This window comes from Phlebotomus papatasi, chromosome 2 (assembly GCF_024763615.1).
Source record: "Phlebotomus papatasi isolate M1 chromosome 2, Ppap_2.1, whole genome shotgun sequence".
Classification (NCBI taxonomy): Eukaryota; Metazoa; Arthropoda; class Insecta; order Diptera; family Psychodidae; genus Phlebotomus; species Phlebotomus papatasi.
This window is the reverse complement of record NC_077223.1, coordinates 99,165,308-99,192,511: the sequence shown is the minus strand read 5'-3', so window position 1 is coordinate 99,192,511 and position 27,204 is coordinate 99,165,308. Positions and strand designations below refer to the sequence as shown.

The window sequence follows — 27,204 nt, the reverse complement described above, 5'->3', positions numbered from 1 at the left end:
GGACAGTTGGTTTGTGTGATTTTGGTGGAGAAATCCACGCTGGAGATCCTCTGTGGCTCATTTTGCTTAGGCACATTCTTAACAAAACTCCAAAAGTTAGCTCTTTTTTTTGTGTGTGACGAAAATGAGTGGACGTGTTCGGCTCAAAGAGAATAACATCTTAGACGAGGACTTGCCTACACTCCTTGAGATTGTCTTTAAGTTTCTCTCCGAGAATCTATCCATTGTCTGCGATGAGAATGAATTTGATCACAACTTGGAGCTCAATGAGGGAGTTTACATACCAAATGAAATTTGTGATAGGTAACAAATTGGCTCTTGGAAGCCCCCCCAGTTCACCCTTCCCTTTTTGAGACATTCTCATCCAATTCCATTTCCAAACTTTTGTCTGCAGACTACTAAAGTACTACCAAGACTGGAACCAGGGACATAAACAATCACTTCATCTACATCTTTCGGGACACCACACGAACTCCCCTTAAGTATGTATCCTCTGAGGAACTCCACCAATCACGGATGAGGCATGGAGATCCTCCTGCGCCACAATCTTGTCTCCCTCTCCATGAGGTACTGCAGCAGTGTCACCACAAATTCCTGGCGGACACTGCTGGAGCACAGTTCGCAACTGAGATCACTGGAATTGGGCAAAGATGTGGATATGTTGAAGTTTGGTGAGCCCAATGAGAAGACACCGATCGATTTTCAGCTAAACCTGCCTCATCTCCGTCGACTCACACTCAATGCTGTTGTTCTTCAGCCAACACTGCAATTCAGGTAATTCCCTATCTCCAGGCATTTTTGTTTTTTTTTTGGGAACACAGAAAAATAGCTAATAGTCTTTTGAAAAAGGAAAGGGAAAGGTTTCTGGCTGCGCAACATGCAGATTATTTTTTGAGCATGAATCAGATGAATGACAAATTCAAAGCAAAACAAGATGAAGAAGAACAAAGAATTCCAGAATTAGCTGATATACAACTGCAATCTCTTGTATTTTTGTCCAATTGCCACAAGATTAAGGTCAAAGCACCCTATTTTGTCACTTAAGAACTCTTGAAAACTCTTAAGATTATGCACAGCCTAATTAATTTAGATTAAACTAGTTTTAACTGCATAAGGGGCATATTTGACAGATTAATGTGATTAATTATTGATTCAGTATTTATTTGACCTTATTGGGGTACACACATTACTTTTGTTTTGTAAATATTTTCACGGAAACTCCAAGGATCCCAAGTAGAATTTTCTAGCAAAAATTTGAAATCTCTTGTGAGGAAAAGGAATTTTTATGTCACTAAATTTACTTCGGGGGAACTGTAGGGGAAACCAGGACAGAATTAGCCAACAAATAAAAATTTTTCTTTACCTGCAATTTGTGAAAAACTTGATTAAAATGAACTGATAAAGATTTGAATTAAAGGGTTAATAAAGGAAAACTATAACACTCCACTCTCTAATTCTACTGCTGGCTAATTCTGCCTCCGTTTCCCCTACTAAGGAAAATCTTGCATCGTTACCATATTAACAGCTAAGGTCAGATTTCTATATAAATCAATAACTGAAGTTATTACTTCAAACATAATAAAATAATTGCTTTGTTAAAATAATGTAGATTCATTGAAGGTTTAGACTTTAGAGTATTTGTGGCAAAATAAGAAAATTTATAAACCTGATGTCCCAAGAAGAATTAGGGGATAGTTGCCTGCAAGAAAGCGATAGTTTTTGAATATTTAAATTCTAAAGCAATAGGGTAAAGCCCCAACGAGCACCAAAAATAAAGCATAGGGTGGAGTAACCACTTATCGCCATGTTTAGGAAAAACGGGAATTAATTTTACTATGACTTTTGAACCCTTATTACAAGATAACTCAAATTTGACACAAGGTTACTTAAATGTATTGGCTGCAGATTCATGAAAACAATAGTGCTCCAATTTAACTTTGGACTACTTAAAAAACTGATTTTTATTAACAATGCAAAAATAATCACTTCGTCGCCACTTTTTACCACTTTTCGCCAGTTCTGTAATCACTTCTCGCCACCCACTTGGAAAGGTTCAAACTCAATTATTTTGGGCAATATTACGCAAAGATTACATTCAATATTTCTCTTTCCTCATGATCATCCTATTATTACTCATTTTAAATGATTTTTCTTCGCTTTTATTTGATAAATCAAACTATTGGACTATTGCCCATAAAGTAAACAATCCAGATTTGACAACTGAGAATCTACGAAGTGAAGTTAGCGTCGCCTATTGGAAAGAGATGACGACAGGTGGTCAAGTCATTCTAAAATATTACCACTTTTCGTCATGCCTCATTTTTATATAAATATAATATAAAATGAAATATTAATTAACTAAATACTAATTTTATCTATTCCACAAGTGTTATTAAATATTCAATAGACAAGTTATTTATCCAAATAGATACATTTTGCTTAATGAAAATTTGATGACATTTAGTATATTGGATTCGATGCACTTGCTTAAAATATTGCTCTAAAAAATGCTCAAACTCGTAAAATGAAAACGAATGATTACTCTTTTTCGACTCTATACGTAGCAGCAGTAAAAATACAAGTAACTTTGCGGCTCATTTATTTCATAAATCGCGAAAATAGCGATTTCAATGTAAGTGGCGAAAAGTAGGGCACTGGCGAGCACTGGCCACCCTATCGAGGAAAAATTTTCCCCGTCGAAAAAAAGGCTCTCACATGTTAACCACAATTGAAAAAAAAAACAAATATATTTTCTGAAAAATAATTTTATTGGGATTTTGGTTTTTTTTAGACCAATGGCTTCTCGCTGAATTTTCGCACCTTTTTCTTAATTCTCTTCTTTAGGGACTTGACAAACCCGTTTTCACGGTATCGGATGGGTTTCTTCCACTCAATTTCGAAATCCTGCAAGTTTTCGGCTGTCTGACCCTTCTTCCTGATATTTATCTTCAAAGTTTTCCAGTATTTCTCAATCTTCTGGAGTTGAGGACGGGTTAAACATCTTTCTCATAGCCTTGGAATCCTTTGAAAAGATGATCGTTGAGTTTCTGTGACCGTATTTTAGCACTTTGAGGGTGTTTGTCGATCCGATGGGCAGCAGTTCGAGCTTTGTACGTTATCAAACCATTCCTCTTTTTGATTTTAAGCTTCAACGTATTCCCATTTTTGCCTACATCACGTACGGAAAGATTGAGTTGCTTCCCGAAAAGCTCAAATACTTTCTTTTTCATTCTCTTGTCCTGAATTTCAGGCTTTAATTCACGTCCTCTTGGCTTCTGAGCAACAGTCTTAAGTTCCTTGAACCGAATTATAATCTTCCGAATAGTGGTGCGGAACACTTCCCGGTCAATTTCGGGACTTCAGCATAAGTCGCATTTGAAATTTTGAGATTATTGTCAACTTTTAATCCTTGCATGCTCTCCACCTTTTTGCAATAACTCAGTCAATACCCAATATTTTTTAAGAAGAATTTCACCAAAAGAAAGCTGGTTAAATTCTCTTGAAAAGACATCAAAGAAAAAATAAAATCCAACGCCTTCTGTGACTAACTTCATGTCAAGCAATTGAGGAAAATTTTCTTCGACGCGCTTTTCTAACCAATTTCAATTTAGATGAAAACATTTGAATTTTCAGCCAAATTTCTGCTAACATCAAAATGACACTCGCGAGGCAGTGCCATTTCCATATATTTGGTTAGCACTTTTTGTTCCAGAACTGCTGATCGGTCAGCATATTTTTGCTGATCGCTTCAGCAAAAATCTGCTGAAAACGCTGCTTTTTTCAATTAACTATGCTCGCTGAAGCGAGCTACCTTCTAACGATTAAATATTAGATAACTCTGTTCGTTTTGGATTTCACGTATAGCTCTTTTTTGGAAATTTGAAGCATTGGGTTAGCTATTAAAAAATAATATAGTGGACCAAATTCATTGAAAAAAAAAAGACATTGAAAAAAAATGAATTGTATGAAGCTTTAGTTCTCTGAAAGAAGCACGCATAAGGAAGTCACTTTGAAAAATTAGTTAAAAAAACGTTGCAGTTTTTTGGGGACATTCAAAAAAGTGAAGGAGAGGCGATGATCCCAATTTTGGTTCATTTAGATTTAGAAGGTTTTCAATTTTCACACATACTGCCTGTTCAAAGATGAACATGGATACACAGCACTTAAGGATATTTAAGAATCTGTTCAATAATTATTAAAGCCCACTTCAAGCAAATATTAATGGTGTAGGGACTTTATTATCAAAATTTACGGAGAATCCCGATACATCCTGTGAAGGAACTATCTTTAAACAAGTCCTTTAGACTTAGAAGGCAGAAAACCTTCATCTTTCTTCTCAGAATGTTGATAGGATCCGTTGAAAGACTGAACTATTTAGAATAGAATATTAGGTATTGCTGAGTGATTGCAATACCCAAGGATGGCGTATGTTTTTTCCTTAACTAAAAGGACCAAAGGAACGGGACTAGTCTCAATATATTTTCTATATCCTTAATTAATAGGACAATAGAGTCTCGTCCCTTAAGGACCCATAGTTTCATTAGTATATCAAAATTACTTTGTGCAATTTGCTCTTAAAATTCACTAGATTTATTGATATTTAACTTGAAATTTCATGGACTTCTAGAATGAATCCTGGAATAAAATTTATATCAAATTATTTCTAGGACTTTTTATTCCAAGGATTCATCCACGAAATCCTAATCATCTTTACAATTTAGCCAATATTAATGAAAAAGGTTATGATATTTTCCAAGTCATAAGAGCAAAATTGCATATTTTCAAGACTAAATTTAACCCATTTACAAAGGTAAATTGGAAATTTGATCTATGGCAAACTATTTTTGAACTATTCAAAAATATGTTTGCTAAATAAAAATTATAAAATAATCAATAGATTAAGAACTATTGAAGATTTAAAATATCTTGATTCTCAGATTTTCCCATCAATAATTGGGTCACCCGGCAATGGTGAAAAGCGACACCGGGAAATGAAAACAAAGCATGCAATCAGTCAGCAAAATTTTTAGTAAATAAGAAAATTGTGTCATTAAAATTGCATATTTAGATTTGGGTCATATTTTGGCATTGATTGCTTGAAGTGGGATACCAAAATTTGTATAAAAGCTTTAAAATTTTTCTAAATAAATCAGACAAAAGCCAGCAATCAACAAGGTGTTTTATTACCGGCAGCAGAGTACAGCGGCATCACTCTTAGAAGAGTAAGTGCCTTAATGACTCTGTAGGGCTTTTTTCTCACCATCCAGGGCCTTTCTGATCATCGGCACTTGCGTGCCTAAATAATCATCGGCCCAGCTCCAATTGCCTCCAGTGGCAATTTTTAGAGTCGGCTTTCAGCGAGATTCCTAGAGAAAGTTCTGCTGAGATCCTGCATTGAGGCTCCCCACAGCCGAGTTGCGTGCAGTTTTTTCTGCCCTTCCCCAGAGAGGCAACTGATCGTTGCCTATAACGGGTGGCATTTCTGCCTTATACCTGAGGCCTTTTGGCCAACCATTAGAGGCTGTCGAAGGACGCCGGGGACAACTCAACCAGGATCCGCAGACTAGGAAGCTTCTGGAAGCCACTCGAAGAGTAGGGAATTATTCTGAGCTATTCGGAATAATTTCGTCCTCTAGCCTGAGCTCTGCTCAAGGCGGAGCTTGGACATGGTCCTTCGAGCCGGATAATCCTGAGGAGATTATCCGGCATTATCAAGTTCCCAACGTGAGGTGGCTACGCAGAGGACGTCGATCACCAACGAAAGGACTGCTTCTTCCCTGTGGACGTACGACAAGCAGTTAGAAGGGAATATTATCAGTGGTCTACCAGCGACACTGACTATACCAACAGAATATTTGTTATTCGACTTACTGTGACGTCAGTTCAGTAAGACGTCAAATCAACAGCAAGTGGCACCAGTTCCACAATAGAATTCACCAAATCTCCTGTATGGAGTAACAAATCCTGATTGGATTCGGGCGAAGGTGTCCTGGAGCGAATTATTCGTTGTGCATCGTTACCAGGAGGTTCGCTTACAACTTGACCAAGTATGAAATCCATCACTGAGTCCTGTCTCACGTGATCCATTGAGTGCCTTCGATTCAACGAATGGAGGTCCCGGCTATTGGCAATCCGGAACCATTTGCCAAAAAATATTGAGACTGCAGCATACTTTTAGAGAAAGCTTCGCAGATCAACCAACGGTAGATTATCGTTCAAGGACAACGTGAAAGTTCCAGAATATTCTACAATCCAGTTCTCATCGTATGAAGATTGAGAAATTATCCAACGTCACTTTAAGGTCCAGTCCAGTTGACGTCCAGAAGATCATCACAATAAGACTCTCCACAATCCTTGAGGTGAAAAATTGTATAAATTGGGTGATCAACAACTACTGGTGAACTTACAACTCATCAGAATTAATAAATTTCTGGGAGCAGATCCAGAATTCCGAATAATTTGGGAAAGACAATCACATCTGCTGATTGTTCCATCTTATGGCAGTAAATCCTGATCGATTTTCAACTTACTCCACTTTTTGTGGGAATCACAAAAAGCTGCAAGAGCACCCTGTATCTGAGTGCTTCCTTTTACTGTCAACAAAACCGCCAGGTCTCGTCCGAAAAGGCCAAATGTCAGATTCTTAAGAACTTCAGGAGAATCAATCACAAATTTCTGTGGAGGGAATACCCTAAACCTTGCTGAAATTAGGTGAATTTACAACTCACCCGGTTGTGATTTGAACTGAGGAATTTACAACTCCTCAGAGGGAATCCAGCATCAGCAGATCACGTTCAGAGCATCAGTAAATTAAGCTCGTTAATCATCATTAATTGGAGAATTTATCCATAAATAATAAAGCTCCAAAATATTATACTCCGAGAGAGTATTTCAGTGCACCCTGTATTCAATGCACACACCAATAGTCGGAAAACGCTTATCCGGCACATTTCGTGGGGCACCAAGAACACTTCAGAAAACGATTTCTGCACTATTCGCAAGCATTGCGTAATGCCCACATTTATCATTTGGATATCTCCACTAATTATTTTCACTGAAGATTTCTTCAAGATTGAACAAATCTTTAGGCAAATCACAGAAAAACCACACAAAATTTGCACTGCACATTGATTGATAATTTCACACGTTGACACAATAAGTGAAATTATACTACTCTGCAAAATAGAGGCAGTGACCGTACGAAGAAGAAGTACGAAGAAAACAAAAGAGGGATCGAATTACCCTCAAAATTCAGCGCGCATACAAATATTCATTAAAGCTCTTCAACTTAGCCCCTTGAGCTCCACAACCAGCATGGCTCACAAATTTAAATCAAGTCGCCGTTCTTCAAATCACTCTTCAACGATGAATTATGGATATCATCTGGGTGATTCACGCAACAATATGAAACTTTCTGAGTTTCCCACCGAATTCCGAAGACAAGGAATTCTACCCATTCATAAAGAAGATAGGAAAGGGTCTCTACTTATTTTCTGGGATCCAGTAAAGGACGAGTTCCTGTTTAAATCAAGGATCTTCTACCGAGAAAGAGCAACTAAGCATGAGATCTTATCAACAATCCACTCCATCAATGATCCCATTGGATGGCTAAGTCCGGCACTTCAATTAGCGAAATTGATTGAAAGACTCATTCTCAAGCAAGAGAAGGGATGGCAAGTTGCATTCATCCTATGGAAAAGATTTGTCAGAGAAGTAAAAGCAATAGAACAACTGAGAATTCCCCGTTGGAATGGCTATAAAATAGATTTGCAGACAGAAATCCATGGATTTGCATTTGCTTCAGACAAGATTATTGCTGCATGTGTCTACATGAGAGCTACAAATGTGGTACTACTTACAGCTAAGACTAAGATAGCCGAAGATAGCTCTTGTCCAAAATTACACTTATGCAGCGCAATATTGTTAACAGAGTTATTGAAGAGCACAATTGAGAGTTTAAACATTAATCTCCACAAGATATACGCATGGAGCAGTAGCAGCGCGGTACTTGCTTGGCTAAGCAAGAATTCATCCATATGGAATACTGAGGTGTCACAAATGGTGGCACAAATCCATCAACATTTACCAAGAGAAATATGGTATCACATTGAATCGGAAGATAATCCTGCAAAATTAGCAGCCTGGGGTATTGATGCCAAACATCTTCCGAACATGAAACTCTGGTGGAGAGGCCCAAGCTGGCTTCGCCATGATCACCACAACTGGCCGATTAATAATATCAACGAAGACATCATAGAAGCTGAGAAATATTACTTGGAACAGACGAAGTTCTTATTCAGTCCAGCTGCCTTCGACAATCCAGAAGATTTCCATGAGGTCTACTCTTCTATTGCAGACCCGGTTAATGCCAAATGGCCATTAGAAACAACATTGAGAGTTGAAAATAGCCATCTTGAGCAAGTCAGTACCTGATGACTTTCTCTTCTCTCTTACCAGAAATCCTTAATACATTCAAATTGAATTTCTTGTCGGAAATGCAACTTCATCAGTATCAACAAACTACTCTCATCTACGACATTACTTAAAAAAGTTTATCCAAACTTTCGATGAAATACTACACAACCTAGATAAGTAGTTATACTTATGAAAGAAGATTCGTCATTGATGCAGAATAGCAGTACTGCAGTTTCCAACATCAAAGACATCAAGATATGGGAGATTCACAAAAGTCATTCTCCATGAGTTCGAAACAATTTTAATCACGTATGTTTTCGCACCACAAAATTCATTCACGAATAGTCCTTTATAAGGCTTTATCCAGATGTGAAGGAACACAACACCTTCATTCTATGTGACCTTGTCACATCATCGAGGAAATACCATCTGAAATATATTCAGGTCATAGCTGTCACACTTCTACGTTTCCGAAAAGTCATCACGATCCAAAATCTCAACTCAAACGATATTGGCACCATCAATACAAAAACATTGTAATTCAACAAAGATGATCACTAATGAAGAAGCTTCAATAACCTGGTTCAACGAAACTGAAAACTAGACAACCCAGGCTTTCCACTCGTTTTAAAGGCTTCACTATACACTCGTAGCAGCAATAATAGCGTGGCGGAAGGCTGCGGGCTCCCAAGATGTTCAAAGATGAACATGGATACACAGCACTTAAGGATATTTAAGAATCTGTTCAATAATTATTAAAGCCCACTTCAAGCAAATATTAATGGTGTAGGGACTTTATTATCAAAATTTACGGAGAATCCCGATACATCCTGTGAAGGAACTATCTTTAAACAAGTCCTTTAGACTTAGAAGGCAGAAAACCTTCATCTTTCTTCTCAGAATGTTGATAGGATCCGTTGAAAGACTGAACTATTTAGAATAGAATATTAGGTATTGCTGAGTGATTGCAATACCCAAGGATGGCGTATGTTTTTTCCTTAACTAAAAGGACCAAAGGAACGGGACTAGTCTCAATATATTTTCTATATCCTTAATTAATAGGACAATAGAGTCTCGTCCCTTAAGGACCCATAGTTTCATTAGTATATCAAAATTACTTTGTGCAATTTGCTCTTAAAATTCACTAGATTTATTGATATTTAACTTGAAATTTCATGGACTTCTAGAATGAATCCTGGAATAAAATTTATATCAAATTATTTCTAGGACTTTTTATTCCAAGGATTCATCCACGAAATCCTAATCATCTTTACAATTTAGCCAATATTAATGAAAAAGGTTATGATATTTTCCAAGTCATAAGAGCAAAATTGCATATTTTCAAGACTAAATTTAACCCATTTACAAAGGTAAATTGGAAATTTGATCTATGGCAAACTATTTTTGAACTATTCAAAAATATGTTTGCTAAATAAAAATTATAAAATAATCAATAGATTAAGAACTATTGAAGATTTAAAATATCTTGATTCTCAGATTTTCCCATCAATAATTGGGTCACCCGGCAATGGTGAAAAGCGACACCGGGAAATGAAAACAAAGCATGCAATCAGTCAGCAAAATTTTTAGTAAATAAGAAAATTGTGTCATTAAAATTGCATATTTAGATTTGGGTCATATTTTGGCATTGATTGCTTGAAGTGGGATACCAAAATTTGTATAAAAGCTTTAAAATTTTTCTAAATAAATCAGACAAAAGCCAGCAATCAACAAGGTGTTTTATTACCGGCAGCAGAGTACAGCGGCATCACTCTTAGAAGAGTAAGTGCCTTAATGACTCTGTAGGGCTTTTTTCTCACCATCCAGGGCCTTTCTGATCATCGGCACTTGCGTGCCTAAATAATCATCGGCCCAGCTCCAATTGCCTCCAGTGGCAATTTTTAGAGTCGGCTTTCAGCGAGATTCCTAGAGAAAGTTCTGCTGAGATCCTGCATTGAGGCTCCCCACAGCCGAGTTGCGTGCAGTTTTTTCTGCCCTTCCCCAGAGAGGCAACTGATCGTTGCCTATAACGGGTGGCATTTCTGCCTTATACCTGAGGCCTTTTGGCCAACCATTAGAGGCTGTCGAAGGACGCCGGGGACAACTCAACCAGGATCCGCAGACTAGGAAGCTTCTGGAAGCCACTCGAAGAGTAGGGAATTATTCTGAGCTATTCGGAATAATTTCGTCCTCTAGCCTGAGCTCTGCTCAAGGCGGAGCTTGGACACTGCCTTCGAACACCTTATATTTTTCCCATATACCTTCAATGAATCTGATTTAATTTTTTCAGGAAATGTGTAACTTAAGACTAGCTATTAAAATATTGTCGGTTGGATCAGCAACTGTGCTAACTACATTTGTTTTGTATCTGCACTCATTGCAAACGTCGAGAAGCGATACGTTGCTTATTGCCAGTAGGTCAGATTCATTAAAAGGAATATTAAAGAAACCACTATTTATTCCAAACGAACACCTTTCTTCCTATTCATTGAAGTATTTATCAGCCTTATACAGTTTTTTTTTTACAAATTATACGCAATGAAAATTTGTATTTACTGGCTAATTCTGCCCCGCTCTCCCATATAGGAAAAATATCAGGTGTTTAAAGGCACAATGTGAACTAAGCTTGAAAGCCTTCCCCTGTTTATTTTTTTTATTTATAATTTTAAATGATTTATTTTTTGGAAAGTATGGCTTAGCGACATGGATGGCAGTTCCACTGCATTAAGTCAGTCGTAACCTAAATATGTATCTGCAGATTGACTTGAAAAGATTGTGAAGAACGCTGAGCAAAATTCGCTCAGGAAGTGTTACCAAAATCATTGTGTTCCGTTTCTCCTTAAGTTTCGAATACACGTAATTCTTATGGCGAAATAAAACTTTTTGGCCATTTTTTGGATGTCCAAAAATTAATTTTTATTTTCTAACGCAATTTTAAGGGGTTACGTGGGCCAAAAAGACTGAAAAAAATAATATTTTGTCTAATATTTTTAGCATAATGAAAAAGTATTAATTTAAGAACTTAGGAATATAAAAGTACAACATTTAAAATGTAATTTCTAAAAATGTTCCATTTACAAATTTTAAAAATTCAGCAATTTTGAAAAAAACTTTCTGTAGACAAGATTTCTCGGAATTGATTCTTACGAAAACTAAAAACCAAATATTTCCTGTTAGCTGATGAGTTAAACTAGTCCTAAGAATTCTAATAAAAATTAATTCTTATATGTCAGGTCAAAAAAAGGTGATAAAATGCAAAAAAAAACAACTTTGATCTCATGCAAAAGATGAGCTGAATCTAACAAACAGAGTCGTATTAAGTTACCAAATGCAGCTAATTTTATAAGCGCGAAATAAAATTCGGATTTAGTATTACAAAATTATCTCAATTAGTCCCTTTAAGTTCTAAAAACTGATTTTTCTTCTATGTCCTTTTGCAGCCACCTTAAGGAGCTTACGTATTTAGATCTGACATCGTGTATTTTTGCCGAATTTAGCTTAGAAGCACTAGTTAGTCTTCCCAACTTATCTACTCTCATACTCTTTAATGTGTGGCCGCTGGAGAAGGAATTCAGAATTCTCAGTAAATTCAAGAAGCTTCACACACTTGACCTCTCCGTCTCGAATCCCATTGGCTATGGCATCTACAAAGATCCAAATGTGGTATGTGATTTTTGCTGAAGACATCAGAAAGTTTCAGTTTAATCAACAAATGACATTTGCAGCTTTTGGCCAATTTGGTGGAAAGTCTTCCGTTGCTGACGCACTTGGACATCTCGGGGACAAATTTGGCGGGGACTGGAGTGGCTCAGTTTGAGGCGAAGGAGAAGCTTAAGAGTTCGGATATTCCGGGTTTGGTGAGTCGAGCAAATCGTCCATTGCAGTTTTTGGGGCTCTACAATACTGCTCATTCAGCCTGTCGTCGACACGATATCCCAGCACTAAGTGTAAGTAAAAAAAAATGTTATCAATGTTTTTTTTTTATATATCGGCGATATATCGAACGATATTAATTAATTGATGAAATGCAAGAGGCGACACTTGTTCATTCTGCAAACGGTATAAATCTATTGTATCACAAAATACTCGCTCTCTCGACATCCGAAATTTTAAATTTATTTTTATTAATTAATTAAATTAATTAATTATTTAATTAAAAATAATAATAATAATAATAATAATAATAATAATAATAATAATAATAATAATAATAATAATAATAATAATAATAATAATAATAATAATAATAAAATAATATAATAATAATATAATAAATATAATGAAAAAAATAATATAATAAGTAATATTTTATTTATTATTAGACCCAAGAAAAGTTCTTGGGTCCTTGAAATTGGCAAAAAAATCTCAACATTTGCTTTAAGTAGGGAGAATGGTGTAAAGCGAGACACTTAAGAAAAAATTCAATTTCAAATGCATTTTTAAACTGAATAAATAAATATTTTTTACCGTTTTTTTGTATCATGGGATTCTTTGACAAATATTTTAACAGAATCTTAACAGTTGTTATTAAATATTGCAACCGAATAATCGGAAAATTCACGGAAATTAAAAATAACACATTTTGAAAAGATGGATAAAATTTTGGAAAGTTGGACAAAAACTTTTGGAAAGTTGGACATATTGATATTAATGACAAAATATCATACAAAATATGTAGAAAATCAAATGTTGAGAGTTTTCTGTGTATACTTGCACATTTTATGGTTATGCTAATCCCTCCTTTATGTCCGGGTAACAGTTGAGGAACGCTAATTACCAAGAACTTCCTGGACGTCCAACCAAAAGGAGGTTCTGTATATTTCACAGACGCCTTGCGCTGTCCAGCAGTTATAGTTTTAAAGCGGATGCAATTTTTAGCACATTTCAATTTCCCATCCACCCAAATTCTTTTCCACTTGCTTTGGGAGTTCTGTAGAGGCTCCTATTTGTCTTTCTCCAGGAGTTTTTGCGATATTTACTATCCATTCTGTCAGAAAAAGTGGTCTTCGGAATCTGGAAATCTTTGAAGCCTTTTCCAGGATATTTTCTCCTTGTCAGCTGCTAACTGCTGTTGCAAATATTTCTCCGGATACTTAAGGATCTTTGACGTCCTTGTTGACATGATTTCACTGCACAAAACCACTAAATTCATTCACAAAATCAACTTGTTCAAGATTTCTTAAAATTTGTTTTGAATGCAACACGAAATTAAATCACTTTTCTATCCTTTTTAAATGTAATATTTCACAAATATTTCTTATTCACCTTTTAAATGGATGTATGTCCTTCGATTTTCACTACGGATTTAATAATATTTCACAAATTATGCAGAAAAATCAAACAAAACACTTTGATATTTTCCTAGCAACTTCCATAAGAAACAGAGAAAATGACAACTACTGTGTCAAGGTTATGAATATCACGCATGCAATACATTTTTTAAATTCTTCTTGGAAGTCACCCTTTGATTGTTTTATAACTATTTTTGCATTTTTAACTACTGAAATAATCATAAAATTATGTTTAATAATCTTTTTATCGAAAATTTAAATATTTAATTGATTTATTATCAAGATTTTAAGGAGGTGTCTCACATTCCACACTGCTTTGTCCAACTTTCCAAACTGTCTCGCTTTAGGCCAATTACCCTATGAAAGGAAAATATTTCAAAAATAGGGGTTAAAATTTCGATATTTTTTATTTTCTAAATTCCTTGTTCGAATTCTAAGAAACTTACAACATTGAAGAAGGTCTATGGAGGCTATCTATAGAAAAAAATTTGAGCCGCTATCTTGTTTTACCTTGGAAGATATTGAATTTTTAATTTTTCGATTTGTGACTTTTTGCCCCAGCAGTGTCCCCTACTATCACACATTTTCAGGAGTCTTTTACAATCAAAAATCTCGCGGCACTATTTAAAATTGAGCCAATTTCTAGCAAAATGTGTCCTAGCTGTTAGAATTTTCAAGTAAATTCTGGAAATCTTATAATGCTCAATTGGCTCAATTGAATTTAAAATTAAATTGTGAAAATCTTAGTGTGATAGCACCGTTGATTGTTCTATCAATTTATAATGTAGAGAATTTGCCAGCAATGACTCGTCACTTTCCCCTAATTGCATTTTCAGCTTAAATAATTTTTAACTATTTAAAATTACTCGACTGAATTTCATTTTTATTTGTTGAAAAGTTGTTTCGATGATTTTTATGAAGACATTTTTCACAGTGTCTGGTGTTGATGTGAAATTGAGTGGGTGGCTTTTTTTTTCGTCGAGTGAAAGTCCAATAATACGATAGAGTGAGAGGAGGAATGTCTGGCAATTTATGTAGGCTCACTTTTCTAGACAATGTTTTGTCAATATGCTAGATTCTCTGGTGATTTATTTCATCCAGTTTCTCATGTATATTTTCGATATTATACGGTGAAAAGAAACTTCCCTCAAAAATTCACTTCCGTAGGCGTATATTGATTTAATCATGCAAGGGAAGGAATTTTTATATCTTCACCATCTGACCTCAATATTCGTCCAATATTCGTCCGTGTGAAAAGGACGAATTATTGATGCTGGTGATTTTTTTATTTGGTTATGGACTTTTTCACTTTTTTTTTGGGGGTGGCATTAGATATCTGGAGAGGCGAATGAGGAGCAAATTCTCACGTCAGCAGTTGTGTATCAGGATCGTCCGAATTTACTCACCAAAGTACTCAATGATTTGTACCATTTGCTTCGCTTTGAGACCTGCAGATCAATTCATCGGGCACTGGATGTTGTGCTTAATGCCATGGATAGGCATTTGCATGTGAAACATATGCAGATATCCGGAAGGTTTGTTCATCAATAAATCGGTTTTATCGTAGAGATTTCAATGAATTCAATTTGACCTTTTAGCGCAACACTCTTCTACATTGTTAAGGGACGTGATAAGAGTAAATTCGGGACTCCATTGAAAAATCACATAATCAGGACACTTCTCAATGGAATGTCAGCCCATTTGTCCGATGACACCATGATGAGAAACGGATGTCTTACTCTCTGTCAATTTACAATTCCCAATGATGTGGTAAATTTTCTTTTGCAGGAAGATTCTTTTTTTCTGAGCTCAATTCAATGGGAGATTTTGATTTATTTGCAGCTCTTTGAGTATGAACGCCTTGTGAGGATTCTCTTACATGGGGTTTCTGATACGGAGCAAGAGGGATTTGTCCAGCGGATAGCAATCTACCTATTAAATTCTTTAGCGTGTCAAGTTGATGGGCGACAGAAGCTTTTCTTAGGCGACTTAGGAGCTATTTCGGTAAGTCGATTTTTTGTTACTTAATATTTTTCAGGTACCCGGCGGGACCAAAATACACAGTTCACATGACATACAATGTATTTACGACTTATTCTTGGAGGAAAAATACATAGTTACACATGTATTATGTATTTGATGAGCACTTGTCATTCAAAAATACAAGTTCACTCACATACACAGTATAAACTACGTATTTCTGTACTGAGAGTACATAGTTGTACGAAAACTCCGTATAAACTACGTACTTGTAACTGCAAAATAACTGTCAACACACACATACAGACGCACACGACCAAATGGCGACCAAACAAACTTGTCACATGCACCTGCCGTTTTTATTTCCAAATATTGACGAAATTATAGAAGTCACAAGGATTTTAATATATTTTATTTAACCAGGAGCAACGATTGAACAATTTAGATAATCACAAAGTATCGTGTAAAAAAAAATATTTTGCAAAACACTCACAGAATGGAATAAAAACACGCGTATTTTAGGTTTGCAACTTCTTTAATATTTTCACTTCACTATTTTCTACAGATAACACAGCGTCGCATAATTATTATATTATTATAATCACTGAAATTACTAATAATTGTAACACATAATTTGTAAACAGAATATTAATGGAAAATATTTCCCGTTGTCAAAACAGCTGACAACACGCCTGCCAACAGCATTTTCTGTCATACGGGGTTTTTATTATATTTACGATGTATGTAGTACTGCGTATTTACTCTGTAAGAGATAATACTTCACACGGACACACTCACACCAAAGCACACTTCGGGTCTCATTTGGTGCAAATAGTACTGAGTAAAATGTATGGGCGTACATGATGATACTGAGTATTCGTACAACGTATATACACAGTTTATACGTAGTTTGGTCCCGCCGGGGAGTTACGAAATGCTCGTAAATCGTATAACCCACAAACAAGTTTGTAAAAGTTTGTACTTTTTTCACAAACATTGTTCATTACATGATCATTTGACGAACATTTTTTGTACTTTTACAAACATTTGTTCGTAAATGTTCGTAAACACACAGAAAAATGTTCGTAAAATTTTGTCATTTGTTCGTAAATGTTTGTTTTCCTGTCGAACGTTTTCCGAACATTTACGAACAAACGACAAAATTTTACTAACATTTTTTGTTGTTTACGAATATTTACGAACAAATGTTTGTAAAAGTACAAAAAATGTTTGTTAACTGATCATGTTACGAACAATGTTTGTGAAAAAAGTACAAAATTTTACGAACTTGTTTGTGGGATATACGATTTAAATAATGCCCAACGCACAATAACTTTTGTTTAGTAAACATGTTTTTAACATTTCAATGAGAGTGAGTGAGATCTAGATCTAGTCATCTCGCTCATTCTCATGGGAAATTTTGAAAACATGTTTATAAACAAAAGTTATTGTGCGCTGGTCATAAAAAATAAATAAAAAATAAAATAAAAATTTACGAGCTTTTCGTAACTCCCCCATAGGAGTTCACAAATATTTACGAACATTTTTACGAAATATTTTTTTTCTGTGTTCTGAGAAGACTCAATAAAATTATTTAAAATACAAAACCGGTTTTAACCATCAGGAAAATTAATTAGGATCTCACTTGATAAAAAAATTCTCATTTTATATTATAAAATTCACATACAGATCAAACTAATTTGATTTTAGGGTGCTATGAACAAAAACCAGCTAATTTATTAAGCTTATTAATTATGCAGAAAACCTCTGCATAAACAGAAAAAATGGCGTTTAATAAAACCTCTGTTAAGTTTTGTTAGTGTTAACCAATTTCCTTTGTCTATCTCTACACCATGATCCTGATATGGCTGAGATGTTGAATATTCTCTCTGGGCAAAACAATACCAGAAAAACACTGATAGCTTGGCTAGGTAATATCTTATATTCTGCATTAATTTTCTGCATTTTCAAGTGAAACTTGGCATGTCTCAAGTCTAAAGAAAGCTCTAAATGTATGTTAATATAAATATCTTAAGGATATAATGGGATCTTTAATCGGAAATCATTAAATACTTCTAATAAGTTATTCTTTCGAATTATTTTGATTTTTTTTTATTAAATAACAAATAAATTCTTGCGGAGACAGCCAAAATCCCGAAAGTCAAAATCCCGAATACCAAAATCCCGAATGTTCAAAATCCTGATAGGGATGAAATTATGTGGAGGATAATGTGTAGAATAATTTCTCAAGACACAGGAAATTTCCCTTTGCCTCCAGCGAGCGCGGGTACAGTCGTGTGGGTACCTATGACATTTGTAAGAATTCGGAATTTTGGCTTTCGGAATTTTGACCGGGACTCAAATTCTTGATTACAACACTAAAATACAATGAATTCAAGAGTAAAGTGACATTGAGTATTCATTTCGGATATTGTTGAAAATTGTTTAAATTAACCATTTAACGACGAGACAGTTTTCGCTGACTGAAAATCAGCAATAAAAATGAAACCGATAAACAAAACTTGTGAAACGTCTTACATATAACTTTTGAAACGCTAACAGAGTCTGATTTGGTGTATTTTTTTTTGTCTATGAACGATAGGGACAAAAATGGCCCAAAAAATAGGTGATTTTTCTGACGATACCAATGACAGATAATTTTCACTCTAATGAAAAATATTATGTTTGAGTATTACAGTTTATTCTTTCCAAAACGGTTATGCTTAGAAAAATTTGGAAGTTAAAAAATAATTAAGATCAATTTTCAATATGAGAATTTAAAAATTCGTCACTTTTTAGCTTAAAAAAATGCAAATTTGCAAAAAATGTCTTAGTTTCCTCTAACCTTCTACTTTGGAATTACGTGCAAACATAAGAAAATAATAACTTTAGGTGGTCAGGAAAAATCATTTTGGTTGCGGTTGGGATACCCATCGGGTGCATCTTAGGTAGCGGATAGGGAAAGATTGTAATTGATCCTAGTACAGGCATATTTGCGTCTATTAAAAGTCCTTGGTTGAATACTAAGCCGCATCGCAGATCAGCCGAAAACCCGGGACTGCTGGGTAAGGAGGTCTGCGACCTAAGGCTTGCAGCCCGTTTCATTCTGCTTGCGAAAAAAGTGACATTAGGGTTGGCAAATCTAGTACGATGACCGACAAAACGGTAACTCAATATGTCACAAAGAGATAAATAATCTATGTAAGTTCTTGTAAAGAGGAAACGGCCACAGAGCAGATCCGGTACAAGTCCGCGGAAACAAATTCGGGATGTTGCCTTGAGTCGTCTTGCGATCGTCTCCGAAAACCTTTTTGAAGTAGTGGAAGATCGACAGGCGTGGATTGTTGACTTAGGTGCCATAAGCCTATGATCCCGTTAGCGATAAGCCGTTGAAAATGAATGAATGTATAAATGTACTCCGCTGTATATTATATATTATCCGGTTCCGGCCAAAATCCCGAGTGGAGGAAGCAGGATCTGATCAGTCCTGGAGAAATATAAAAGAAGCAACAGGTGAAATTCAGGAGAAAAAGATCTCTGGGATAGTCATCTTTTCGGGCACTTCGAAATTTTGGCTTTCGGAATTTTGACCGGGCACCTATGTTTCCAAATGTGGTTGGACGATAATTGTAGGTTCATGTTTTTAATAAATATTTAAGGGACCCTTTTAAAAGACCAAAACCTTGCTCAATGCGACTTCTAATTTGTATATGCTTCATGTTATGAAAACTTCGGAAATTTTCAGGTGTTTCAATGTATGGAATTATCAATCAAGACTCTATTGGGTAGTCGCAGTCAACCAAAAAAATTGTGAAGCGTTTAAATCAAAATTTTGTTGTGAGAAATCACGAAAGGGTGAATTGAGCCATATAGCATTATCATGAATATCTCAACGCACTGAGCAAAAAAAGAGCCTACGATTAACTGTTTTTCGTCATAACTTTAACACTTTTTATGTGTAAAAATATATCAACATTTTTTAATGTTAATTTTACATCTTTTTGAGGGTAAAAATAACATGAAAAAGGGTAACTTTAACCCATAATACACATAAAAAGCATAATATTTACACCGATTTCGGACCAATACTGCAGGGTATAATTAACATTTCTGGAATATTATTTTAACTTTTTTGGATTTCTCTCAGTGTAGGATTTTTAACGGTTCCGATAATACCGAAGGAAGATGTTCTATGTCAGATTTCTTAGGTATCACAATAGCTATATGGGTACAGTCAAGCGTTATTAGGATATATTTCGTCTATTTCGTACACCGAATTTTTCAAGAAATCCGTTTTGAAAGATATACCTTCTTTCAGTGTTTGTTCAGTGTTGTTGAAAACGTTACATGGTACTTTCTATCCTAGTCCCTGGCAAGTTGCCTGAAATTTGAAGCCACTTTCTCATACTTCCATATAAATTTATATTGGATTTTTTTTGCATTCGCGACCGTTACGCTAAATATCTAAAAATTGAGAAGTTTTTTCGTATTAAAAGATACCTTTCCGTATGGAGGGATAAATATACTAAATTTTTGTTTAAATACATTTTTTCCTCGGAGCACTGTGAGCTCAATCCGAGATCAATTTAGGGAATTGGCTTCAAATAGCTCTATATAAAAAAGTCAACTTGCCACGTGCTTGTTTGTATCCAAGTGGTGTACAAATAGATTAGTATTTTTTTAGGTTGTGAGAGTCAGAAGATTGAATGATATTATTTAATTGTAGTGCAGTCGCCAACTGACCCCTGAAAACTTCCGTTTGTGTAAAAATACAAAGTATAGATAAAACCCTTATATAAAAAGGTGTATTGTCTGCAATGCCTTCGTTGAACAGACTAAATTTGTCCTGCAAATATTCAACGATTATAAAGATTTCTGCATATTTCTATGATATTCATTCACCAAGCATCTTTGGCGTATTTTTTCGCAATAGCAAAAATTAGATAATAAAATGTCACGTTCTGTGCATAGGAAGGATTTATTAATTTGAAATTAAGCTTTTAACATCCATTTCAATTATGAAACTTATTTATAAATAAGTAGGTATGTTTCTGCGCATAGGTTTTTGATTTATTAGCGAAACAATAAATTAGCTGGTTTCTGTGCATAGCACCCATAATCTTTTGAAAAATCGTTAAAATTTCTGAAATTAAATTTACTCTAATTTCAAAATAATAAATAATGGATTACATTAATTTGATAAGTTAATTAATTCGTATTTATTCCTTTTTTCTCACAAGACAATGCTGAGTTTAATCAATGATAGACTCACGCGAAATGTCTTTGATGACGTGATGGAAGTGGCATGGTCCACAATGTGGAATGTCACGGATGAAACAGCAATAAATTGTAAGAGATTTCTCGATGGAAATGGCATGGAATACTTTTTGGGCTGTCTCAGAGTGAGTTTTGATTTCTCTCTATTGCTTTACCTGAAACACCCAAAATCTTTATTGACGCAAAAAAAAAACAATTTACAGTGCTTCCCGGAGAAGGATGAACTTCTGCGGAATATGATGGGACTCCTGGGAAATGTGGCAGAAGTGAATGTTCTCAGGCATCGTCTGATGACGTCAGAGTTCATAACAGTTTTTGCCAATTTACTAGAATCAAGTAGCGATGGCATAGAAGTGAGTTACAATGCAGCCGGAGTTCTGGCCCACATTGCGTCCGATGGCGCCGAGGCGTGGACGATTGAAACACCGTCGCGACAGCAGGTGCTGAGTCGGATGGTGGATGCCATAGAGAGGTGGGATTTGCATACGGAGCGCAATATCAACTATCGCAGTTTTGAGCCCATTTTTGGCCTTGTCCGGTGCTACGATATTCCAGAGTGTCAGCACTGGGCAATTTGGGCATTGGCCAATTTGACAAAGGTAAGACTTACTTTTATTTTGAATTTACATCATGTTTAAATTTGATTTAGGGATTTGTTCTAACTTTAAATTGTCAAAGTTTAAATAACAAAAATTCCTCATTCAATTTAGGGAGTTGGTTAAATCTTGACCGTAATTTTACAAACTACAAACGCGAAAAAATCATTTTTTTTTAATACTTAATGGCAAAATTGGACAAATGCTATATTCTGAGCAAAAATGATGTATGGACGAATTATAGATATTATGCCGAAATACAGTAGACTCTCTCTCAATCGGACGCAAAAATTTTGTTGATAATTTTCACGTTTGATTTTAAAGCAAATTTGTTCAAATTCTCTGTAGTGTCTCTTGTTTTATCGTGATTCCTTATATTTGAACGCTTTTTGTGGAATTTACAATGATTTTGATGCCCAAATCTTTCGATAATTTGGATGACATTTTGCCCCAAATGCCCGATTGAGAGAGAGTCTACTGTAATCATCAAAATCGGTTAAGCAAGTGTCGAGATAATTGTGGTTATGTGTTATGAAAATTGGATTTTCGACTGCAGCGCCACAAGTGTTGGTAATACGAAGTTCAAATGTTCCAGAAAGTTGTAGCGTTTTGTGAACTGTTAGAGCAGGCCTGTGCTAAAATAAAAGCCAAAGTGAATTTGGTCGTTGGGATTCTTCGAAATACCGCGAAAATTCACGTAGAGAAAATGAGAGGTTTTTTAATGTGAAAATTGTTTAATTCCTTAGAGTTAAGTCATTTTCACAAAAAAATGCTTTTAATAACACTGTGCAACAATTTTGAACATTTTTTTTGTCCCTGGGTTCTCATGCTATTTTTTCTATTGCTAGGATCAAATGATTTACGAAAATACTTATCATTTTGATTTCATTTGGATTTTGCGCCTGGTATTTAGGAAAAACCGTTTTTGCCGTTTTTTGATACTTGGGTTCCTATATCTTCGATTCTGATGAACTGATTTATTTCTCACTCAAGCGGTCAGTAAAAAAAAATGAAAAGTGGTCAGCAAAAAATTAAACAGGATCAGTAAAAAGTAAAAGATAATCAATAAAAAACAAAAAGTGGTCAGTAAAAAAGAAAAAGTGGTCAGTAAAAAAATTAAAATGAGCAGCAAAAATATTGAATTTGGTCAGTAAAATATTAAAAATGATCAGTAAAAATATTTAAAAAAAAGCAGCAAAAAATTAAAAATGATCAGTAAAAAATAAAACGTGGTCAGCAAAAAATAAATATAAAACGAGCAGTAGAAATATTCGAGATGATCAGTAAAAAGTTAAGAAGTGATCAGCAAAGAATTAAAAATGAGCAGTAAAAAATAAAAAATGGTCAGTAAAAGACAAAAAGTGGTCAGCAAAAAATTAAAAGTGATCAGCAAAAAATTAAAAGTGATCAGTGAAAAATAAAATATGGTCAATAAAAAATTAAAAATGAGCAGTAAAAAATAAAATTTGATCAGTAGAAAATAAAGTGGTCAGTAAAAAGTTCAATAAAAAACAAGAAATTGAAAATATTCAATTCAGTAAATAATTGGTCAGCAAAAATTAAAAATGAGCAGTAAAAAATTAAAAATGAGCAGTAAAAAATAAAATGTTGTTAGAAAAAATAAAAAATGGACAATAAAAAATAAAAAGTGGTCAGTAAAAAATTAAAAATGAGCAGTAATTTTCTTCATTTTCAAGTGAAATTTCGCATATCTTGAACCTAAAGCAGACTTTAAGAGGTTGTAAAGTATGAGGCCTGTATCTCTCATAGTTTCCAAGGGTTTGCGGAATCTTTGTCTTTTTCCATTTTGTTTTTTTCCAATTTGCATTTGGAATCTTTGTCTTCGGTAACCTTTGCTTTTGGAAACATTGTCGTTGGAAATCTTGTCTTTTATATATTTTAAACAAATATATTTTAATTAAATAAAATAATGATATTACAATGGTGTTTTTTGAAGTTTTTAGTTACGTCCTTCAGGGCAAAGGGAAATTTTCTGTTTTGGGAAATTTTTAGGACACAATTTTTTATTGTTTACTTTTAATTTTTTACTGACCATTTTTTATTTTCTACTGACCACTTTTGATTTTCTACTGATCAAATTTTATTTTTTACTGCTCAATTTTAATTTTTTACTGACCATATTTTATTTTTCACTGAGCACTTTTAATTTTTTGCTGATCACTTTTTATTTTTTACTGACCACTTTTTATTTTTTGCTGGCCAATTTTGATTTTCAACTGATCAAATTTTGTTTTTTACTGACCAATTTGTATTTTCTACTGCTCGTTTTTAATTTTTTACTGGCCAATTTGTATTTTTTACAGACCACTATTAATTTTTTACTGTTCACTTTTAATTTTTTACTGTTCACTTTTAATTTTTTACTGATCAATTTTTATTTTTTACTGACCACTTTTAATTTAATTTAATAGCACAAGTTTAAAAATCAGGCGATGAAACGTTGAATTCCAAAGGAAAAAAATATATAATATATATCGTATATACCTATAATTTTTGGCCTCGGACAAGTATGAGGAAACTGATAAACACAAATTTTAGTATTTCCTGGACTAGATTGTAAAGAATCTCAGCTAAAAAAAAAAAAAAAAAATCCAATCACATTTTTTACATAATTTCATATTTTTATAGTAGTCCTCCAAACAGTTTCGAGTACTAGTAACACAGATAAATTTCGCATTCCTCACAAATACAGCTGGTCCTATTTTCTTTCTTTTTAAGATAGTACAATGTGCATCTACGCCTTTGATTAGTTTGTGGGCTCGTACGGGAAATGGTTAGCAACATTAAGTTTCGCGTTTGTTGCTTTCCTCTTGATGCTCTTGCGAGCTTCACACGCAGATGGACATTCCGCTGGAACCGAAGGTTGTTCCAGCGATGAAGCATTCTGTACGAGGATTTCACAGTCTACTTTATCACCGTCTTGTTCCTAAAATGTTATATCTTTCTCATATCGGACAATATTGTCCTCATCATCGCTGATTTCCGGACATAAGATGTGGATTACTTCATGCTGGTTGATCGTAAAAATCTTTTTCCTCTGGAAAGTCATCTAACAGATGAAAACATAAGAATTATAATGTTTACGTAAACTATTTCATAAATTATTAAAATATTACCTTTTCTAACCAATATTACACTGAGGAACTTGATATAATCACACAAGTTTTCACAAATAATTGAATATTTTATGCACAAATAAGCAAAACAAAGAGATATTCCAACCTCAAAGCTTGGAAAATCCAACAGAGGCGGATTCGGTGTTTTTTTACCTCTATGGACGATTGGAACATATATGTCCCATGAAATTTAAGAAGCTTTCCTGAAAATACCAATTCATGATAATTTTCACTCTGAATAAAAATATTATGTGCAGTTATTGTAGTTTATAGATCCCAAAGGGTTTTGCTTAAGAAAAAATTGTAAATATAAAAAAATCTAAAATTCATTGACCAATTCGAGAACTTGAAAATTCCACATTTTTGAGCTTAAATATTTAATATATACCTAATAACTAGAGATCACAAATACAATTGGTTTTATAATCTTTTTTTTTTGATTCAGTTTTCTTCGAAACATGTTTGAAGAAAACTTAAACTTTAATTGATCACACAATTTTACACGAATAATTAACTATTTTGTGCACACATAAACAAAAACATGAAACATTTTAACCTCAAATCTTGGAAAATCCACTAGAACAAGAGATTGATTCGGTGTTTTTTTTACCTTTATGGACGATTGGGTCATATATGACCCAATATGAAATATTATGTATAGTTATTATTGTTTCTAGTCCCAAGGGGTTTTTGCTTAAAAAAATTAGAAATATTAAAAATATTAAAATTCAAGCTCAAATATTTTTTATATAGCAAATAGTTGGAGATTTGAAGAAATATACTAGATTCCTACATCCTTCTACTTTGCGATTATGTATAAATATTAGAAAAAACTATCCGTATATTGTCAGGAAAAATAATTTCTTCTATGGGACACCGGTGTTCCAATCGTCCTTAAAGGGTTTAAGCAGTCGCAGCTCTTCCGGTGTTCGCCAGAGAATTCGTTCTTGTCAAATCAAAAGACTCAGAATTTTTGCCAAAGCTTTCAACCCTTGGCATGGGTCTTCAACAGTGGGCTGAGAATTTAATTTATTTCAGAAACTTTTTGGACATTTTTTTTCTGCTTAAGGGTACCTTTTTGTTTCTTCTAGGTTTATCCGGCAAAATATTGTCGTTTGGTTGAAGCTGAACACGGTATTGAGTTGCTGTATGAGCTGATAATGCACAAGAGGCCCTACTTCCGGATAAAGGAACTGGCCAGGATGGTGCTGGATCACTGTGCTCAGAACAAACAAATGACCCTCGATGGATGAAACGCGTTCATATGGGCCATCGTTAGCCACTCGAGTGACGTTCAGACGGTTTAGTGTGGAATACAAATTCCATTTAATCTGTACATAGAAGAAAAAGAAGAAGAAAAAAACACGAGAAAAATTATTTTCTCAATTTATACCACTGTGAGAGACGTTACGTATGTTTCCTTTTTTTCGTTATTCTTACTTGGTCGCGATGAACTTTAGAAGACAAAACAAATGAGCTTTGATCATTTGATGGATTTGTTGGCAGCTTCAAATGAAATTTAAAAAAACACCCTTGAAAATTTACAAAAAAAAAGTTTGTATTATCCCTAAAAACCTGTTAATTCCTTCAATTATTCTCACATTTTGTAAATTAAAATCTCCAATGAGCTTTTCCTTCAAGGTGAAAGCATGACAAAGATCGAATTCTTTCCTATTCAATTAAATTTCTTGCAAAATGAAAGAGGAAAATTTCTGAAGTAAAAAGAAAAAAAAATAGGACTAAACCTTTGTCCATTTTGTTTTATCCAGTGTATATAGTACTTTTTAAGGACATTATGTAAAAGTTATAAACTTAGAAGTTGACAAGTTTTTTGAAACATAATTTGATCATTTATTGAAGATGAGAAAATAAAGAGAGAGAAAAAAACAGTAAATAACTCCTGCTGTGGTATTTTTTTTTTGTTGCAAGAGGCATAAAAATTCGGTAAATCTTTGCTTTCTATTTTCGTGTTGAAAAAAAATGAATAAAATTTGGACAAAAGCAAAACTAATGATACAAAAAAATAATGAGGGATATTTAAGCTAGAAAGAGGAAGCGTTGTATGAGATTTAATTTGAAAAAAAAAAAAGAAATTATATAAGAAGTTCAGAAAAAGAAGATTAAAATAAAAACATTGACAAACTGAAAATTTGTACGTTAAAATAAAGATTGGCTTAATTCATCTAAATAGTGAGAGAAAAAGTGTCTTTTCTTTGGAACTAATACGAGGTTGAAGCAGCAAAGGATATTCTCTGGTGGAAAATTGACTTTTGTGGTCGTCCGTCCATCTCGCCACGTCTCCAAAGCTTCTGGGATTAGATATGAAATTTCTGACAAAGTGGAATTCCGGACAAATCAATTTGAAAATTCAGATTTAGATAATCTTGTAATCATTTATTTTTTTGATTTTTTTTATCCAGTTTTAGCAGAGATGTTCGCACTCTAATTTGGTTTGTCTGGAATTCCAAACTTTATCCTAGAGCGACTTTTTTCACTTTCAGGAGATCC

General features: G+C 34.3%; 2 protein-coding genes across 2 annotated transcripts; both read left to right on the top strand.

Moving 5' to 3' along the window:
• The first annotated feature begins 6 nt into the window (after nt 1-6).
• LOC129800372 (protein zer-1 homolog) lies at nt 7-482 on the top strand. Its single transcript, XM_055844712.1, has 2 exons — nt 7-303; nt 395-482. Exons 1-2 carry the CDS (start codon nt 125-127, stop codon nt 480-482), a joined length of 267 nt encoding a protein of 88 aa, XP_055700687.1. The 5' UTR covers nt 7-124.
• A 41-nt stretch (nt 483-523) lies between these two features.
• On the top strand, nt 524-26,898 carry LOC129800365 (protein zer-1 homolog). Its single transcript, XM_055844699.1, has 9 exons — nt 524-774; nt 11,856-12,078; nt 12,141-12,362; nt 15,039-15,241; nt 15,305-15,476; nt 15,549-15,710; nt 20,927-21,088; nt 21,167-21,562; nt 25,788-26,898. The coding sequence occupies exons 1-9, from the start codon at nt 524-526 to the stop codon at nt 25,947-25,949; spliced, it is 1,953 nt and encodes a 650-aa protein (XP_055700674.1). The 3' UTR covers nt 25,950-26,898.
• The last annotated feature ends 306 nt before the right edge of the window (nt 26,899-27,204 follow it).

Excerpts from the sequence above, each read along its gene's own strand:
- LOC129800365 (XM_055844699.1), top strand. The coding sequence starts at position 524 with ATGGAGATCCTCCTGCGCCACAATCTTGTCTCCCTCTCCATGAGGTAC. Across the intron at positions 12,079-12,140 it reads TCTACAAAGATCCAAATGTG|CTTTTGGCCAATTTGGTGGA; the intron begins GTATGTGATTTT and ends TGACATTTGCAG. Across the intron at positions 15,242-15,304 it reads CATATGCAGATATCCGGAAG|CGCAACACTCTTCTACATTG; the intron begins GTTTGTTCATCA and ends TTGACCTTTTAG.
- LOC129800372 (XM_055844712.1), top strand. The coding sequence starts at position 125 with ATGAGTGGACGTGTTCGGCTCAAAGAGAATAACATCTTAGACGAGGAC. Across the intron at positions 304-394 it reads CCAAATGAAATTTGTGATAG|ACTACTAAAGTACTACCAAG; the intron begins GTAACAAATTGG and ends TTTTGTCTGCAG.